Source organism: Piliocolobus tephrosceles, chromosome 9, assembly GCF_002776525.5.
Source record: "Piliocolobus tephrosceles isolate RC106 chromosome 9, ASM277652v3, whole genome shotgun sequence".
NCBI lineage: Eukaryota > Metazoa > Chordata > Mammalia > Primates > Cercopithecidae > Piliocolobus > Piliocolobus tephrosceles.
This window is the reverse complement of record NC_045442.1, coordinates 119,218,902-119,239,231: the sequence shown is the minus strand read 5'-3', so window position 1 is coordinate 119,239,231 and position 20,330 is coordinate 119,218,902. Positions and strand designations below refer to the sequence as shown.

At 43.3% G+C, this 20,330-nt stretch overlaps 2 protein-coding genes across 2 annotated transcripts in view; one reads left to right on the top strand and one right to left on the bottom strand.

The window, feature by feature from the left end:
- Window positions 1-1,697, bottom strand: part of NUDT5 (nudix hydrolase 5) — a 29,654-nt gene extending 27,957 nt beyond the window's left edge. Inside the window, exon 1 of the mRNA XM_023223325.3 lies at window positions 1,339-1,697. The gene's annotated coding sequence lies outside the window, so the exon portion shown is untranslated. The remainder of the gene's footprint in view (window positions 1-1,338) is intronic.
- Window positions 1,534-20,330, top strand: part of CDC123 (cell division cycle 123) — a 35,424-nt gene continuing 16,627 nt past the window's right edge. Inside the window, exons 1-4 of the mRNA XM_026454824.2 lie at window positions 1,534-1,889; window positions 4,211-4,282; window positions 18,043-18,100; window positions 18,367-18,399. Of these exons, the coding sequence (XP_026310609.1) occupies window positions 1,816-1,889; window positions 4,211-4,282; window positions 18,043-18,100; window positions 18,367-18,399 (237 nt within the window). The 5' untranslated portion in view covers window positions 1,534-1,815. The remainder of the gene's footprint in view (window positions 1,890-4,210; window positions 4,283-18,042; window positions 18,101-18,366; window positions 18,400-20,330) is intronic.

Sequence of the window (20,330 nt, the reverse complement as noted above, 5' to 3'; positions counted from 1 at the left end):
AGACATACATACAATATTGCTTCTTTCCCTCACAATAGAAAGGACTGCATAATTCCGGATCAACGCATACATGAACCATTACTGTCCAACCCCCACCAACATACTCTGCAATATTATAATCTAGTTACCTCTGCTTTGAAAATGTTATTCTTTAAAGCACTGCTTCCAACTAGCCACTTAGCCAGTAACATTTTTGAGAAAAACAAAACAAAACCTAAAACAATGTATATATTCCTGGGGGGAAGAGTTTCTAACTCAAAATACGCAGAGAATTCTGTTTATTATTCTAAGGAATACCCTTCTGAAGAGGCCTGCAGTCTGTGGGGCTGTTTTTAATTTAAAACTACTTAGGTGGACCAGGAAGAATGTACAGTTAAGGAGATATCTTTACATATAGATGCCTCGCGCAAGCCTAATGCTCGCAGGGTAAGCGACACGACTAGGGGTTAAAAGCGGCTGGTTAGTAGGCCGGGCGCGGTGGCTGACACCTGTAAGCCCAGCACTTTGGGAGGCTAAGGCGGGCAGATCACCTAAGGTCAGGAGTTCGAGACCAGCCTGGCAAATATGGCGAAGCCCCGTCTCTACTAAAAATACAAAAATCAGCCGGCGTGGAGGCGCGCACGCTCTCAGCTACTCGAGAGGCTAAGGCAGGAGAATCACTTGACATCGGGAGGCGGAGGCTGCAGTGAGCCGAGATTGCGCCGCTACACTCCAGCCTGGGCACAGAGTGAGACTCCGTCTCAAATAAATAAATAAAAGCAGCTGGTTACTTCTCATTCTCTTTAACGAAACAAAACTGAACTTTGCTGGGTGACAGGAGTGAAGCAAAGGAAAAAAGAAGGATAGTACAAGTTCGATTCGAATTCTTCCAGTCTTATGGTTCGATCACTGCAGGAATACTAATAAAAATCTGCGTTTTTCCAGGTTGATAACTTTTGCGAGGCCAGACTAAACGAATACAACGCTCCAAGGAGACAAGTCTCCTTTTTCCTCCGCTTTCTCAAATTTACCTCTCGCCTTTTCCCTCCCAAAGCCGAACCCCCCAGGATCGTACAGGCGGTATTCCCTCTGCCAAGCATTCTACTCCTCTGCAGATGCTGCAACCTTTACGCTGGAACCAACACTTAGCTGTGGTGTTCCCCACTTTCTTTACTCGGAGTAGCCCAGGCTCCTCCGCTCCAATCCCCAGTTTCCCTCTTGGGCGCCTGGACGCGTGCCAGCCGCAGCCTGGGAGACACCGCGCGGCTGCACGCACCATGCAGATGTGCTCCCTCTCCCCTTCTACTTCTCCTCCCCAAAGAGATTTTGTGCTGTGACTGGCCTGCCCCGGTTACTTACTCCAAGATGTAGGGGTGAAGAACGGAACAGGACGAAATAACTAGCTGGAGGCAGCAGTGTCAGCCGATGCCGGTGCCACGGTTAGAGACACCGGCGCCTCTCGCGGTGCTAACAGGATGGGCGCGCGCCCTCCTCCCGGCATCCGTAGAACCCCGCCTTTGACCTAGCTTCAGGTGATTACTTTCCGGGTCAGTGTGTGTCTAGGGCAAAGACGGAGTTGTAAACTTCTTAAAATTCCTCTTTCAACATTCAGTAATTCCTCTTTCGAGACTAAAGCTCTTTTTGTGTGCGTGTGTGTCAAGCGTATACCCTGGGATTCTCCTTCTCCGCTTCCCTTTCTCGCTGTTCCTTCTTGCTTTAGGGACCGGAAGAGTCCTTGAACCAAAATAGCTCGGCGGGCACTTCCGGGGCCGGAGCCCAGGGTTCCGGGAGGGTGCAGGCAAGAAAGGGAAAGGCAGCGGCGGCGGCAGCTGGAGAATGAAGAAGGAGCATGTGCTGCACTGCCAGTTCTCCGCGTGGTACCCGCTCTTCCGAGGCGTTACCATCAAGAGGTGAGATGGGAGGGGGTTCGCCCGGCCTACCGGCCAAAGGGAACTGCGACTTGTGAGCGAATCTTACTGCCATTCAAAAAATGCAGGGCTTCTAGCGACTGCATGGGAGGGAGTGTGTCGAGAGGGAAGTAGGTAAGCAGTTGTCTGCGCCCTGTTGCAAGCCAGCGAGTGTGCTGGCTAGGAGGGTCAGTTGTGGTTTCAGTGAGGGTCGGAGGCGGGAGGAGTAGTGGATTAACGCAGTTTAGGCTTGGGAGTTCACCACCACTACTTTTAGAATGGCCCCAGGCACAAGGTGATCACTGCCCAAGGCCACTCGGTGGCTTAATTGCTTTTCGCCACCTCCCCAGAGGTTGGAGATTGGGAAGGTGAAAGGATACGTAATTACAGTTAGATACGAGAACAAGTACATAGATCTGTTGTAGAGCATGGAGACTGTAATGACCATATACATATAGTATTCTTGAAAAACGGAGAGTGGATGTTAGTGTTCTCATCACAAAAATAACTCTGTTAGGCAATGCATTTGTTAGTTAGCTACATTTAACCATTCCACAATGTATAAATACTTCAAAGCATCAGGTAGGCGGCAACCATTAATATATACAATTTCGTCTCTCAGTTTTTTTAAAGGTGTTTATAGAAAATCTGGGGTTTGCATTTACTGATTTTCTGAGCCAACATTTCAGTAATTGCTGATTCATTATATAATGGTTTCATTCAATAAAGATTGGATATGTCTTGAAAATGTGTAATAGGCTCAGAATGGTCAGTTAAAACGTGTAAGAAAAGTTTCAGGTTCTTAAATAATATTGGAATGTCTGGTAGAACCTTGGATTCATTGTACTTATCAATTTCGTTTGTTAGCTTTGTAAGGGTAAAGTACTTAGAAAGGCTTATTTGTAATCAGCCAATAGACATTTAAAAAGTAAATTGAGTAGTTTATAAATATAATTTAAATTTTTAAAGAGACTTTTAAGTTACAGAGTTTCACTTGAAATTGGTTAAAATTTAGTAGATTTTCAAACATAATAAGGTTTGTTAGATGAAATTGAAAGCCTGAGGAAGAACCAGATTTTTTTTTTTTTTTTTTTTTTTTTGAGACGGAGTTTTGCTCTGTCGCCCAGGCTAGAGTGCAGTGGCAGCGATCTTGGCTCACTACAAGCTTCACCTCCGGAGTTCACGCCATTCTCCTGCCACAGCTTCCCGAGTAGCTGGGACTACAGGCGCCCGCCACCACCCCTGGCTAATTTTTTGTATTTTTAGAAGAGACGGGGTTTCACCGTGTTAGCCAGGATGGTCTCCATCTCCTGACCTCGTGATCCGCCCGCCTCAGCCTCCCAGGGTGCTGGGATTACAGGTGTGAGCCACCGCGCCTGGCCAGAACTAGATTTTTGAATGTGAAATCGTACCTTTGATAAATCAAATACTTATTTTTAAAACCGAAGTAGCCCATGAATAATCTTTTTTGTGCACAAAACCATTTGTAATGTGCCAAAAAAAACTTGATCCATAAATAAATGAGACGTAAGTCACTGATGTTGTGTTAACTTCCTGAAAGCAGGCTGTAAGCTTTTCTCTTTTTGAAAATGTATATGCCTCAAGATCAAAATAATACCAACACTCTTAGGTATCTGTGGTAGGGCTTTTTGATAATTTATAATTTCAAGGTAAAAAACAAATTATCCCATAAGTTTTTAAGAGACTTCAAATATGACTTTGCCATCCTTAATTGTGATTATCTGAAACAAATTAAGCTAAAGCATGCCCAGTTTAAGCAGCTTTTATCTCTGGTGATCAGCTGAATAGAATGACAGCAAGACACATCCAAAAGTATCATGAATTCTTAGCTGTGGGTGCTCATTGCCAACCCAAGAATGGTTTCCAGATCTTGACTCTACTTCTGCCCTCTATCTTTAGAAGGTGACCAAACGCTAGTCATCTTCTGGTTTGTTTTGCTGCATTTCCTGTGTTGCAGCAAGTATCTGCTGGTCTCTGATTTCTTAAAGACACAGAAATGTTGTGCTCACTCAGAATCCTATTGAGCTTGTTGCTTTCATACTGTGATTTCCATCTGGTTGTTTGGATTTGGCTGATTTTTGTGGCAATAAGGTGAACTGCAGTATTTAATCATATTATTCTAATACCTTGTCTGCTGCTACCAAATGTACATCATTAACATTTTCTACTTTATATTAAATAAATTTGTATTATATTAAAATAAATAAATCCAAAATCAATCAAGTGTGGACATTTTTCTCTCTGCTTATAGTTGATCTTTTAAAATGATGCCTTTTTTAGTGTGTGTTTTTTTTTTTTTTTAGTGTCATTCTTCCACTGCCTCAGAATGTGAAGGATTATTTACTCGATGATGGAACTCTGGTGGTTTCAGGAAGGTAAAGTATTTTAGAAAAAAATTTATTAAACTTTATCATAAAGAAGCACATAAAATGAATGAATTAGCTTAGGCACCATTCTCTCCCTTTAGCTCTTATTTCTCTCCTAGCCAAAATGATGTGCTGATCTTTGTCTCATATTCCTTGTCAATGCTCACTTAATATTTCCAACATTAAGTACTTTTCCCTCTAATAATTACAAGTTGTGAAATTGAGCAGTTCCTTTCATCTCTGTCTTTAGAAAACAGTTATGATGACAACTTTTCCTTCTGAAGGTAGCAGGGTGGGGGAAGTACACATTAAAATTCTTTGAGATCCTTCAGTTTTGACGATTAAAAATTCATTGTTGCAAATGGAAAGCTTTACTAGGCTTTATCATTTAATTCCTCAACATTTTCTTCCCCACAATTGACCTACTGTGGCCCCACCTCCACTTTCTAGAAGACGTTCAGGTAGTTTCCCTATTTATAGAATAAAGGGCAGAAGTTACTGTGTTTCAGTCTTTTGGATGCAAACTTGAAAACACTGAAGAATAGTAGGATTTAGTGAAGTTCTCGTTTTTTCATTCGAGTCTGCTCAGAAGTCACGTTATGAGTGTTCAGCCCTCACCAGCCTTTCTAAAATAGCCTGATAGTAACCCTATGCCCTGACCTCCCTTCAATGTTCTGCATAACACTTCCTTCCACCTGACAATTGTTAATTGTTCCGTTAGAATGCAGTTTCATGAAAACAGGGACTTGGCCCATTTGTTCACCCCAGCTGGTGGGACAGTGCCTGATGCAGCAGAGGTGCTTGATAAACATTTGTTGGATGAAGGAACTCTAGAAATACAGTAAGAATTGTGTGTTTTTAGTGACACTAAGCAGAGCCCGTATTTTTGCCTGTTGGGTTTTTAGTGTGGTTTTCTGGATTGTATTTCTGTTTCTGGTATTCATAGCGCCTCAATAACCGGAAAATTATTAATGTAGCGCCTCATTAACTTTGAGTAATTTGAGGCTAAGGAAACAGTAGGAAAGTCAGACAGGTCTCAACTTTAGGATATTTACAGATATAATTTGTTTTGTTTTGTTTTTCTTTTGAGACGGAGTCTCACTCTGTCGCCCAGGCTGGAGTGCAGTGGCGTGATCTTGGCTCACTGCAAGCTCCGCCTCCCGGGTTTGCACCATTCTCCTGCCTCAGCCTCCCGAGTAGCTGGGACTACAGGTGCCTGCCACCACACCCAGCTAATTACTCACTGCAACCTCTGCCTCAAGTGAGTTCAAGTGATTCTCCTGCCTCAGCCTCCCAAGTAGCTGGTGGGACTACAGATGCCCGCTACCACGCCTGGCTAATTTTTTGTATTTTTAGTAGAGACGGGGTTTTACTCAATCTCCTGACCTCGTGATCTGCCTTCCTCGGCCTCCCAAAGTGCTGGGATTACAGACATGAGCCACTGTGCCCGGACTTTTTTTTTTTTTTTTTTTTTTAAGATGGAGTTTTGCTCTGTCACCCAGGTTGGAGTGGAGTGGCTCAATCTGAGCTCACTGCAACCTCTGCCTCTCAGATTCAAGTGATTCTCTTGCCACAGCCTCCCAACTAGCTGGGACAACAGGCGTGTGCCACCATACCCAGCTAATTTTTATATTTTTAGTAGAGATGGGGTTTCACCATGTTGGCTGGGCTGTCTTGAACTCCTGACCTTAGGTGATCCACTCGCTTCAGCCTCCCAAAGTATTGGGATTACAGGCGTGAGCCACTGTGCCCGGCCAGTTTTATTATTCTCAAATATATATACCTATTTGCTTTGTAAATGAGCTTATAAATAATAATATTATATAAATGAGACTATAAGTAAAATAGCTTTTAATATTAGAAAATAATTGGTAAATCTCAGTAGGGTGAACATATTGAAGAGCTCCTATGATGATTCTCACTGGCGAGATGTTTGCATGGCCTCTGGCTTAGGCAAGCACTGATGTTAAATACTGTGAAACAGGGCCGGGCGTGGTGGCTCATGCCTGTAATCCCAGCACTTTGAGAGGCTGAGGTGGGTGGATCACCTGAGGTCAGGAGTTCAAGACCAGCCGGACCAGCATGGTGAAACCCCATCTCTACTAAAAACACAAAAATTAGCTGGGCCTGGTGGTGGGCACCTCTGATTCCAACTACTTAGGAGGCTGAGGCAGGAGAATTGCTTGAACACAGGAGGCAGAGGTTGCAGTGAGCCGAGATCATGCCATTGCACTCCAGCCTGGGCGACAAGAGCTAAACTTCGTCTCAAAAAAAAAAAAAAATACTGTTAAACAATGCGATATGGTGCTTTACAGTAAGCCACAAATCACATAGGGATCCTGCCCTTTTGGAGTTGACAGTAAAGCTTCATATTTTGTGAAAGCCGACATGGCATAGTGCTGTTTCGTTAGTCAGACAGCCTAATTTTAAGTAATATCTTTGCTATTTTCTAGCCCTTCCCTCTGTGCCTCAGTTTTCTTGTCTGAATATGGGGCAAATGACAGTATAGAACTTACTTTATAGGGTCATTGCAAAGATAAAAAGTGATAATACGTAAAATGGTCAGTCTAATGCCCAGTATATTGTATGCTCTTAAGACATGCAACTACTTTTATTATCATTAGTCTTAGGTGAACATGGCAAACACACAAGAGAATATGTAATGAAAACTGGGATAAGTGCTATACAGAAAATGGGATGGTCATTGCCCTTAAATTGCTGGGAGAGCTGAGGATCGCGAGGAGGGTCAGGGAGTGCTCCGAAGAAGGATCTTTGGAGCCTCTGAGATGTGAAGATTGGAGGAGTGTAGTCAGTTGAAGGGCAAAGGGAAGAATCTTCCAGATGGGGGCAGCAGCATTAATGAAGGCTCTAGGCCTGGAAGATCTTGACATACAAGAAGCTTGGAAAAGGTCATGTAGCTAGAGTATAGGGAGTGAGAGAAGGGTAAGTGGCATGAGATTCACAGTTGATGACATGGGGGAGGACAGTTAAGGTTAGGGGGGTGTGTGGGAGTCATGTTAAAGATGCTGGAATTTATTCTGAGAATGTCAGGAAGGCGTTGAAGGGCTCTGAGCAAGAGAATGACTTGATCAGATTTCAGTTTCCGGGCAGTGTCAGGTGACTGTGGAAATGGAAGACGGGTTAGGAGGATATTGCATTGGACCGGGTGAGACCTGCTAGTGGCTTGAACTAAGATGGTGACAGTGGCAGAGGGAGGAAGTGGATTTTAAAAGATGGAGAGCTTACAGCTTCAGAACTTGAAGACAGGGATGTGTCAAGAATTCCTCCCAGATTTCTGATAGAACGACTAGATGAATGAAGATGTCATTTGCTCAGGTTGAGAGAAGCGTTGTCTGTTGAGCCTTTTTGAAAACTCACAATCTGTTGAGAATTTTGAATGGTTAGTAGTTTTAGATTAGGTTACTTTTACAGATAAAAACTTGAAAATTTTAAGTTTAATTTAAATGAGGTACATTTATGATAAAATGTATAGTATTTTTTTTTTTTTTGAGACGGAGTCTCCCTCTGTCGCCCAGGCTGGAGTGCAGTGGTGCGATCTCGGCTCACTGCAAGCTCCACCTCCCGGGTTCACGCCATTCTCCTGCCTCAGTCTCCCGAGTAGCTGGGACTACAGGCGCCCGCCACCACGCCCGGCTAATTTTTTGTATTTTTAGTAGAGACAGGGTGTCACCGTAGTCTCGATTTCCTGACCTTGTGTGATCCGCACGCCTCGGAAAATGTATAGATTTTAAGTGTACAACTTGGCAAATTTTGATAAATGGTTACACCTATTTCACCATCACTCCATTCAAAACATGGAACACTTTCAATCCCCAGAAAGATTTCTCTTATCCCTTTCTTAGTTTAGTTTTGTCAGTTCTAGAATTTCATGTAAGTAGAGTTACATAGTATGTATTCTTTTATGTCTGTGTAAGTGGAAAAAATACCGTTTTTCCTTTGCTCTCACACCACCACAGTCAACACAGAAGACCTCTGTGACCACATGTGTGGGGTTTTCTTCCCACCAAGAAGCAACCAGTTCTGCAGCAGACACCAGCTGAGGGTCCTCCAGTCCAATTCAGTCTGCCTGGAGGAGCATCAGATCGCACAGGTTAAGGGCTCAGTCTCACAAAGACTGCCCCCCAGCCTGATGTCAATTGCAAGCCCCAGGTTCCTCTCCCTGGGCATCTGACCAGGCAGCTAGAAATGAGTGTCCCCTCCTTGGGTTTGATTCATTTGCTAGAGCAGCTCGCAGAACTGAGGGAAACATTTATTTAGGTTTACCGGTTCCTCATAGAGGATGTTACAGCCCTGGCGTGGTGGCTCATGCCCGTAATCCCAGCACTTTGGGAGCCCGAGGTGGGCAGATCGCTTGAGGTCAGGAATTTGAGACTAGCCTGGCCAACATGGTGAAACCCCATCTCTACTAAAAATACAAAACTTAGCCAGGCGTGGTGGTGCACTCCTGTAATCCCAGCTATTCAGGAGGCTGAGGTAGGAGAATCACTTAAGAATCAACCCAGGAATTGGAGGTTGCAGTGAGCCGAGATCGCACCATTGCACTCCAACCTGGGCGACAGAGCAAGACTCTGTTTCAAAAAACCAAACAAACAAAAATAAAGGGTATTAATAATGGATACAGATGAAGAATGTGTAGGGTGAGGTGTGGGGGAAGGGATGCAGATCTTACGTGCCCTCCCTACATGCGCCACCCTCCCGAAGCTCCATGTGTTCAGCTATCTGGAAGCTCTTCGTACTTTGCAAGAAAGTGGGAGATGGCTATGAGGTCTGCCATGGACCCTAATTCTTCATGCCTCATCCTCCATTGCTTCCACATACAGTGCCTGCCTTTCTCTCCAGACTCTTGTAAGGTATAGTCTTATTTACAGTTATAAGTTAGCATACAGTCTGGGTTCAGTAAATATTGGTTGAATGAGTGAATGAACATGCTTATCCTACTTTCTCTCCATGGTAACCTCTGCTGAGTTCAATGAATAGAATAGGCCAACTATGATGTCTCATTTACCTTGTTTGCCAAGTCAGATCTGATGGTAATGGTTTCCTGGAGTGCCATGTAGAGGAGTCTGAAGCTGCATCCAGGGTTCAGTGAGAAAGCTTGCTTGGTTTGATTCTCGTTGCCTGTAGTGAGTGTGGGAAAGGAGGCTAGCAACGTGCATTTCTGGTATAGACAGTGATTCGGTTTCACTGAACACTTATTTCCTTGCCTAGTATGAGATGAGTACTAAGCTTGATACTAGCATAACAAGATGAGCGGGGCATCCTACCGTAGGAGTCTAGGCTTATTAGCAAGTCAAACATATGTACGTACATATATACATACATACATACATACATACATACATGTCTGAGATGTGTTGCAAAAAATGTATTTGAATAAAAGCATCAACCAGCTGTGGTGGCTTATGCCTGTAATCTGGCACTTTAGGAGGCAGAGGTAAGAGGATCACTTGAGGCCAGGAGATGGAGACCAGTCTGGCCAACATAGTGGGGCCCCATCTCTACAGAAAACTAAGAAGTTAGCTGGGCCTATTGGCACACACCTGTAGTCCCAGCTGCTCAGGAGGCTGAGGCACAAGGATGGCTTGAGCCCAGGAATCGGAGGCTGCAGTGAGCTATGATCATGCCACTGTACTCCAGCCTGGGCGACAGAGCAAGACCTTGTCTCAAAAAAGAGAAGCATCAGGTGTTCTGATAAGTAATGTATTTGGGGTTTAATTAATCACTGTAAGCTGGGCTTATCCAGAAAGTCTTTACAGTAAGGTGATACTTGAACTGAGCCCACACACTGGGTCTGATGCAGATGGTACCTCCCTTCCAGTCACTAATCCTCATTGTCCCTTTTTGGTCTCTAGTTTTTTCGTGACCTTGTCTCCCTTAAGGCTGAATAGTAAAATGAGTTGAGCATCCCTAATTGGAAAATGTGAAATCTGTCCAGATGGGTGCTGAGATAGTGCCATTTTTGCTTTGAATATTTTATACATTTATCTTTGGGCCATGTGTATAAGATGTATATGACACTGACACATAAATTTTTTTTTTATTTTAATTTTTAAGTTTTAGTTTTTTTGGGTACATAGTAAGTGTACATATTTATGGGGAACATGAGATGTTTTGATCCAGGAATGCAGTGTGACATAAACACGTCATAGAGAGTGAGGTGTCCATCCCCTCAAGCATTTATCCATTAAGCTGCAAACAATCCAATTATAGTCTGTATTTTTAAATGTACAGTTAAGTTATTATTGACCGTAGTCACTCTGTTGTTCTATCAAATAGTAGGTATGTGGTCGGGTGCTGTGCTCATGCCTATAATCCAAGCACTTTGGGAGGCCAAGGTGGGCGGATCACCTGAGGTCAGGAGTTCAAGACCACCCTGGCGCAAAATGGTGAAACCCTGTCTCTACTAAAAATACAAAAATTAGCCAGGCGTGGTGGTGGGCACCTGTAATCCCAGCTACTCAGGAGGCTGAGGCAAGAGAATCGCCTGAACCTAGGAGATGGAGGCTGCAGTGAGCCAAGATCGTGCCATTGCACTCCAGCCTGGGCGACAGAGTGAGACTCCATCTCAAAAAAAAAAAAAAACAGTAGGTCTTATTCATTCTTTCTACTTTTTTGGTACCCATGAACCCTCACCTCCTCACAGTCCCCTGCTACCCTTCACAGCCTCTGCTAGCCCTCCTTCTACTCTCTGTGTTCATGAGTTCAGTTAGTTTTTAGATCCCACAGATAGGTGAAAATGTGATGTTTGTCTTCCTGTGCCTGGCTGACTTCACTTAACATAATGATCCCTGTTTCATCAAGTTATTGCAAACAACTGGATCTCATTCTTTTTTATGACTGAGTACTACTCCATTGTGTATACGTACCACATTTTCTTTATCCATTCATCTGTTGATGAACACTTAGGTGGCTTCCAAATCTTAGCTATTGTAAACAGTGCTGCAACAAACATAGGAGTTTATGTTTAGACTGGGGTCCCATCCCTAAGATAATCTCATATATATGCAAATACTGCAAAATCCGAAACACTTTTGACCCTAAGCATTTTGGATATAGGATCCTCAACCAGTAGATGCCAATTATAAAATACGTTAGGCAGATTTATATTTTGATTCTTCACAATTCTGTGAAGTATTTGCTATTTTCCCAATTTTTTAGATGGCATATTGATGCGAAGTTCTTGGCTGACAGTGGTAGAACTGAGATATTTAAACTATGCTTGCCTGCCTCCAGAGCCACTGTTCTGGTGTGCCAGCTCTGTGTAAGATGTAGGATAGAAAATATAGCATCCTAAATATTAGCACTATACTTTATCCATTTAGTTCTCTGCATGCAGAGGGTTACCTTAGAAAGCCAAGTCTAATATAAACTTGCACTTTTTTTTTTTGAGACGGAGTCTCGCTGTGTCACCCAGGCTGGAGTGCAGTGGCACAATCTTGGCTCACTGCGACCTCTGCCTACCAGGTTCAAACAGTTCCCTTGCCTCAGCCTGCCAAGTAGCTGGGACTACAGGTGCCCACCACCATGCCCAGCTAATTTTTTTTGTATTTTAGAGATGGGGTTTCACCATGTTGGCCAGTCTAGTGTTGAACTCCTGACATCGTGATCCGCCCACCTTGGCCTTCCAAAGTGCTGGGATTACAGGTGTGAGCCACTGTGCCCAGCCAAACTTGCATATTTTCATACATTGTCACCTTTAACAGTGAGTAAAATTTGTCATACTTTACAGTAGGCATTGCAATAAGTTCTGAAAAACTATATGAATACATTGATAACAAGTATGTTTTTAAAAATGTATGTTGTTATACTAACAAAAATGATAAGTGATTTTTAGAGTGGTAGAATACATTTTAATATTTCATCTTACATTGTAAGATTAGTTAAGCCATGTTAAAGGTAATGTTGCATTTAAAAATGTTATGTGGCATTTGAAAGGAGATGGAAGAGGGAAAGGCTGGTCCCTTGGGCATGGATTCACATGCTGACAGTGTGTTAGCATTTCCACTATAGAACAGTTCTTAGCTTTGACTGGTTCTTAGCTTTGTGAATCTGGAAAAGCAAGAATTACAAAGAGTTGATTAAAACTTGGGGAAGACCAGGTGCGGTGGCTCACACCTGTAATCCCAGCACCTGGGGAGGCCGAGGCTGTTAGATTACCTGAGGTCAGGAGTTTGAGACCAGCCTGACCAACATGATGAAACCCCATCCCTAGTAAAAATACAAAAATTATCCGGGCATGAGGCTGGGCACAGTGTCTTATGTGTGTAATCCCAGCACTTTGAGAGGCCAAGGCAGGCAGATTAGAAGGTCAAGAGATTGAGACCATCCTGGCTAACATGGTGAAACCCCATCTCAACTAAAAATACAAAAAAATTAGCTGGGTGTGGTGGTGCACACCTGTAGTCCCAGCTACTCAGGAGGCTGAGGCAGGCGAACTGCTTGAATCTGGGAGGTGGAAGTTGGAGTGAGCTGAGATCGTGCTACTGCACTCCAGCCTGGGCAACAGAGCGAGACTCTGTCTCAAAACAAACAAACAAACAAAATTGGGGAACTGGCACACATTAACCAAAGTCACAGCAGACTGATTGATAAGCCAGATCATTAATTTCTTGATCTGCAGAGGAGGATATAGTATGCCTTTCCAGTGTACTATTCGGAAAAACACTCAGCACACCGTACACCCTCAACAGATGTGAATGGAATTACTCCTTGTAGCTTCTGATTTCTTGATATACTCACATTCATATTTCTTAATATTATCTCCATCTTTAATATCATTTCATGACTTTCCATGATGATGTGTGTAGGTTTTAAGATTTAGCTCTTTATCTTTTTTTTTTGAGTCAAAGTCTCACTCTGTTGTCCAGGCTGCAGTGCAATGGTGTGATCTGGACTCACTGCAGCCTCTTCCTTCTGGGTTCAAGCAATCCTCCCATGTTATCCTCCTGAGTAGCTGGGACTACAAGCGTGTGCCATCATGCCCGGCTAATTTTACTTTTTTTTTTTTTTTTTTTTTTTGAGGCGGAGTCTCGCTCTGTCGCCCGGGCTGGAGTACTGTGGCCGGATCTCAGCTCACTGCAAGCTCCGCCTGCTGGGTTCACACCATTCTCCTGCCTCAGCCTCCCGAGTAGCTGGGACTACAGGCGCCTGCCACCTCGCCCGGCTAGTTTTTTTTATTTTTTAGTAGAGACGGGGTTTCACCGTGTTAGCCAGGATGGTCTCGATCTCCTGACCTCGTGATCCGCCCGTCTCGGCCTCCCAAAGTGCTGGGATTACAGGCTTGAGCCACCGCGCCCGGCAATTTTACTTTTTTGTAGAGAGGGTTTCGCCATGTTGCCCTGGCTGGTCTTGAACTCGTGGGCTCAAGGAATACACCCACTTAGCCTCCCAAAGTTCTGGGATTACAGGCGTGAGCCACCGTGCCTGGCCTCTTTATCTTCCTTACAATTTTTGGTTAAATCAGTAGGCGATGTTTACAATATCGTGTCATTACCACTGACTACAGAGCCACATTGTGTACTATGATTATCTTTCCTTTTTTGAAATAACTGTTTTCCCTGGAACTGATAATCATGTTTTTAAAATGTGCTTTATTTTTTGGGTCTATCACTAATATCTTACAGATGTTGCAATAGACAGGTCATAGGTCTTTTAGTTATTTTTCTAAACCTTCCAGTGCAGTTCCAAACCTAGCAGTAGCGTTTTTCTTTTCCTGGAGATCTCATCTTAGCAATCTTCCATTTTCCCGTTCCCGTTGGAGCTGGCAGTTCTGCAGGCTTGGTGTACAGTTGTCAACTTGGGACTTGTCTTCTGTGCTAAATTTTCTGTGCCTTGGATTCCACATTATTGTTTCTCTTGGTTTATTCAGTTTGCTTTATTGGAGCACATGCTCTAGAATGCATAGGAGGAAGAACTTTTGGGTCTTTGCATGTCTGAAAAAATTTTTATTCTTCTCTTAGACCTGATAGGGAGTAGTTTTTTATCTTCGTGTGGCAGAAAATTGCCCTCTGTTTCCAAGACACAGCCCACTGTATTTTTTTTTTTTTTTTTGAGACAGAGTTTCTCTCTTGGAATTCAGTTGCACCATCTTGGCTCACTACAACCTCTACCTCCCAGGTTCAAGCAGTTCTCCTGCCTCAACCTCCGAAGTACCTGGGATTACAGGTGCGCACCACCACGCCCAGCTAATTCTTGTGTTTTTAGTAAAGATGGGGTTTCTCCATGTTGACCAGGCTGGTCCTTAACTCCTGACATCAAGTGTTCCACTCGCCTCAGGCTCCCAGAGTCCTGGGATTATAGGCATGAGCCACCATGCCTAGCCCAGAATGACTCTTGAAGCCAGTCTGAATTAGAAGAATGGGAAAATAAATGCCATTTCTAGATGGGAAGAGTGGCAAAGTCACTCTGCCAAAGGGCATGTCTAAAGAGATTGGAAACGTGGCCAGGTGCGATGGCTCTCGCCTGTAATCCCAGCACTTTGGGAGGCTGAGGCGGGCGGATCACGAGGTCAGGAGATCAAGACCATCCTGGCTAACATGGTGAAACCCCCTCTCTACTAAAAATACAAAAAATTAGCCGGGCGTGGTGGCGGGCGCCTGTAGTCCCAGCTACTCAGGAGGCTGAGGCAGGAGAATGATGTGAACCCAGGAGGCGGAGCTTGCAGTGATCCAAGATCGCGCCGCTGCACTCCAGCCTGGGCGACAGAGTGAGACTCCGTCCCAAAAAAAAAAAAAAAAAGATTGGAAGCATTATTGTGTCCATTTTTGCCCATTTAAGGTATTTTTTTCTCCATTTATTGTGTTAAGTACTTGGTGAGCCCTTTCATTCTAAAGACTTAAATTTTCCTGTTTTGGGCTATTAAAAAAGAATCTTTGATAATTTCCTCTAATTTCTTGCTTCTCTTTCTGAACCTCCTATTATTTTGGTGTTTGATCTTTTGGCTTAATTCTCTGAATTTTGTTATTTCTTCTCTCTTTTCTCTTTCCTTGTCTTTTTTGTTGTACTTTCTAGGTAATTATTTTTCCATTCTGTTAAATTTTAAAATTTCACCTGTCATGTTTTCAGTGTCTACAAGTTCCTCTGTTCCTTTTTTATAGCCTCCTCTTCTCCCTTAATGGATGTGACATCTTTTATATTCGAGGGTATTAATGATTTCTAAAAATATCTTTCATCTGGTCCCTTTATTGTCTTTTTTTCTTCCATGCCCCTTTTTTCTCTCCTTTTTGAAAACACTTTTCATCTTGGAGTTTTTCTTCTGTTTTCTAATCATTGTAGGCCTTCATTCATATTTAGGAGTGAGGAGGACACACACAGACAGACATTTGCAGACTTCGTGTACCTGGGTGCAGCTTGATGCCTGAGGATGCCAGCAGGCAGCAAGCACTGATGGAAGGTTCCCAGATAATGGGGTGTCCTCTGGAGTTGCTCAGTTTCTGCCCGGAAGAATCCTTTAATCTGTCTGTGTTGTGGGAGCAGGGTGGGAGGAAGGGGACTAGGGGTCACAGTGTTCAGTTTGACTTTCATATAACTTCTCATCATAGTCCAGTCCAGCATTTCACCCCCGTATTCATCTGGGCCGTTGTGTACCTGAACCCTCTTGAGTTCATTTTTTCCAGAAAATAAATCTGCTGCCCAAAGGGGCTGAGGAGGATTTGTTGCTAGGGTGTGCAGGGCAAGGAGATGGATGTATCTCACTGCTCCCTGGATGGACTTCAGAGCTTCAGTTCCATGTTCCAGGATAACTCTAAGTTCTAACCTGTTGCTCCTTGACTTATCCCTCCCCTTGGCTTTCTGTTTTCCAAACTGTGGTTGCCATCTTGCTTCTATGGTTGATTCCTTTTCACTTAGTATTGTCCTTGGGATCTTTCCTCTCACTTTAGTAGAGTTTCCAGAGGGAACATAGAGATAAAAGCACATGTTTAACCAGAATCTTCCCCTTCCTTTTCCTTCTTTAGTCTTTGCGTAACTGCTATGTTGGTTCTTACGATTATTTTTTCAATGATATGAGTTCTTCCCAGGCTAGTTATTTGTACTTGTGTGTTAAGGAGGGGCCAGGGTGGTGTTCTGAGTCTTCCCTCTGAGTTCTTTCAGCCTCTGATTCCCTCTAGGCAATGAAGATGAGCTGCTGGGTGGCCCTTTTCAGCCCTTGTGTTGCAGGTGATCAGCGACTATCTGGGGCTAGTGATGTGGGTAGTAAGAAAAATTTACCATGATAGTTGGATGTAGAGAAAGGCAGATTTATTAGAGAAAGTATGAAAATATGTTGCAAGGGTGCAATGGGCAGGTCAGCAAGAAAGGAGCTGACTGTGGGCAGACAAAGGCTTGCTGGGGATTTTATAAGATGGTATTTGTGTTGTGTCCTGAAGAAGGCTTTGTGCAGTATTGCAGTGAGCTCACTCGCCTTTTTCTATCAGTTGAGGGTCCAGTGATAGCTGGGCATGGAAAGATAGTGAGTTATCTGTGCAGGAGGGCTGTGTTCCTGGACCATGAAAAAAGGCAGACTTACAGCTTATCTGCCTTGTCTTTTTGCTTTCCCCGGCTCCCGCCAGTCCAACTCCTTTTCCCTAATTAGGACTCCACACCTTGCTTTGCTTCTGTCTTCTTCAAAGACAGTGTACCTGTTTATTTTCCCCTCTCTTACCCTTTGCTGTGGTTCAGCCTAGATCCAGAATTAATTCCTGACACCAACCCGCACACCCTGTTTTCATTGTGCAAAGAAAAGATTCTTGGTTTTGCCCCCAGAGTAGTTCCATCATCTGTGTAGACAGCTCTTCAGACATTCACTTCTGGTGTCTTTCCTTATCCTATTCAATCTTCCCTTTCTTGTCAGAACTTTCCCACATACTGAGTTCCAGAGTCTAGATGATTCTCAGTGTTATCAGAGATGGAGTTTTTTTCTCTTTCCCTTGTTTTTAATGATACCTGAGAACAGGACAGAAGGGTTTTATTCTGTCAGCTCTTCATGCAAGTGTACTCTCATTTATTTCTTTCTTCTTTTTCTGAGACAGGGTCTCACTGTCTTGCCCGGGCTGTAGTGCAGCAGTGCGATCATAGGTCACTGCAGCCTCAAACTCCTGCGCTCAAGGGATCCTTTTGTGTCAGTGTCCTGAATAGCTGTGACCACAAGTGTTCTCCTCTACACCTGGCTAATTTTTAATTTTTTGTAAAGACAGAGTCTCTATGTTACCCAGGCTGGTCTCAAACTCCTGGGCTTAAGCAGTCCTCCCATCTCAGCCTCTCAAAGTGCTGGAATTATAGGTGTGAGCCACCATAACTGGCCTTATTCTCCTATTTTAAGGCTTTCATTTTTATTTATTTATTTATTTGTTTGTTTGTTTGTTTGTTTGTTTATGTATTTTTGAGACAATGTTTTATGTTGTCACCCAGGCTGGAGTGCAGTGGCATGATCTTAACTCACTGCAGCCTTGACCTCCCATGTTCAAGTGATCGATCCTCCCACCTCAGCCCCCAAATAGCTAGAACTACAGGCACATGCCATCTCGCCCAGCTCATTTCTGTATTTTTTTGTAGAGACAGGGTTTTGCCATGTTGCCCAGGCTGATCTCTACCTCCTGAGCTCAAGCGATCCACTTGCCTCAGCCTCCCAAAGTGCTAGGATTATAGGTGTGAGCCACCACACCTAGTCTAATTTTAAGGCTATTTTAAAACATATTCTCAGTACCCCTGAAATTAGGACCACATAGTAGCCAAGTCCTTTTCTTTCTTGATGTTTGTTTGTGTTTTTTTAGGGACGATCCACCAACACATTCTCAGCCAGACAGTGATGATGAAGCAGAAGAAATACAGGTTGGTACCAAATAAAATAATCTGTTCTATAGACTGTTGTAATTTAAATGATCTCTGAGATGGTTCTGACTTTTAGATCTTCTCTTACATCTGATAAAATGAGAAATTGCATGAGAATCTTACTTTGACATATATTTTCACATATACTCTGTGTCCAAGAAAAGATGTCTCCTGTTTGATTTATAGTTTTTAGATGGAGCACTGCTGTTTGAAGCCCAGTGCAGTATTTAAATGTAATGTTTTGTTTTTTCCTCTTTTTCATGCAGTGGTCTGATGATGAGAACACAGCCACGCTTACGGTAAGAGCACAGCAGACTCAGCGTGGGGACAGCCTCACACTGTCACACAAGGGTTGGTGCCAGGGTTTAAGCGCGTACCTCTCTAAATTCCTAGTTAGTCGCCATTTCATATATCATTTTCCCTGTGGGCTGTCGGTTTTATTTTGAAAAATGACTTGACGCTTCATTTAGCAGGCAAACATGATTTGCCCTTTTCCCCTTTAATTGCAAAGGAAATATTTCGAGTGCGTATTTGATGCCTTGCCTTAATTTCTGTTAAGCTCTGACGCTCTGCAAGAAGGAATTATGCCTAACATTAAACTCTGAGATTCCTAAATCTCTGGAACATAAATTAAAGTGAAAATCTGTATTTCCTTATTCAAGTGTATTGATTTATATTAAGTTAGTGAGTTATTTTGTTTGTTTATTTTTGAGACAGAGTCTTGCTCTGTTGCCCAGGCTGGAATGCAGTGGTGTGATCTTGGCTCACTGCAACCTCCACCTCCCAGGTTCAAGCTATTCTCCTGCCTCAGCCTCCTGAGTAACTAGGATTATGGGTACCTGACACCAAGCCTGGCTAATTTTTCTATTTTTAGTAGTGATAGGGTTTCACCACGTTAGCCAGGGTGAACTCGAACTCCTGACCTCAGGTGATATGCCCGCCTTGGCCTCCCAAAATGCTGGGATTACAGCTGTGAGCCACAGCGCCTGGCCTCAAGTATATTTAAATGGCATAAAAATTACTGTTTCTTCCAAGCGAGAGTAGAGAGATGTGTGACTTTTACCAGTGTTTTACATAAAAATGTAGAAGTTATCAAGCATATTACAGTGTTTCAGGATAAGAGTGCCATTGTGAAAGTTAACCTAAAATTTTTTAAATGAAGATATTTTTAAAGGAGTGAGTGAAGCAGATGATCTATTTCTAAAAATAGGTGAACGAAACTCCTCATACCTTGAGTTAAAAGGGAAAGGTTTTTAGTGAAATTCCTTACAAGTAAATGTAAAGGCAGAAATACAGAAAACCAGCTTTGTGGGAGGGTTTGTTCTAATCTAGCTCTAAATAAGAAGATACTTGTTTATTTTAATGAAAGAGATATGATTGCCAGGGTAGAAGAAAAAAAAAGAAGTGGAGCTGCTCAAAACTGACATGTTTCTTTAGGTGTAAAAAGGGAAGCCTGCCAGCAGATGCCTAAGTGGAAAGTTCGCATGTTTCATTTACTCCAGATGCCATTCAGATCACTCTCCTTTTATGAAAATTCCATTCTGTGTCATGTAAATGTCACTTATCTGCCATACTCAGGCACTAAACTGGATTCTGTGAGATGAACACAGATAAGTATGATTTGATTCCCACCATTAGGGAGTTTGTAAACCAGGGGAAAGGTGACACAGGCAGGGGGAGATGACAGTGCTGTCAGATCAGAGAGAGTAGTTACAGCCGAGGGCACCAGAATGCTTGACAGGACAAGTGGTATCTGACCTGGATCTTAATAGTGGTGGGGAGTATCAGTATCAACTCATTTTTAAATATGTATAGATGGGCCTGGCGCGGTGGCTGATGACACCTGTAATCCCAGCACTTTGGGAGACCAAGGCGGGTGGTTCACTTGAGGTCAGGAGTGACCTCACATCTGACCGACATGGTGAAACCCCATCTCTACTAAAAATACAAAAAGCTAGCCAGGCATGGTGGCAGTCACCTGTAATCCTAGCTACTCAGGAGGCTGAGGCGGGAGAATTGCTTGAGCCCAGGAGGTGGAGGTTGCAGTGAGCCAAGATTGCGCCACTGCATTCCAGCCTGGGTGACAGAGAGAGACTCTGTCTCAAAAAAATAAAATAAAATATGTATAGATGATAGATACAGCAATTAATAATATAAAGGTGTGTGTGTGTGTGTGTGTGTGTATTTACCAAACTGTGTTCACTAACAAGTTTTTGAATCATTGACATGT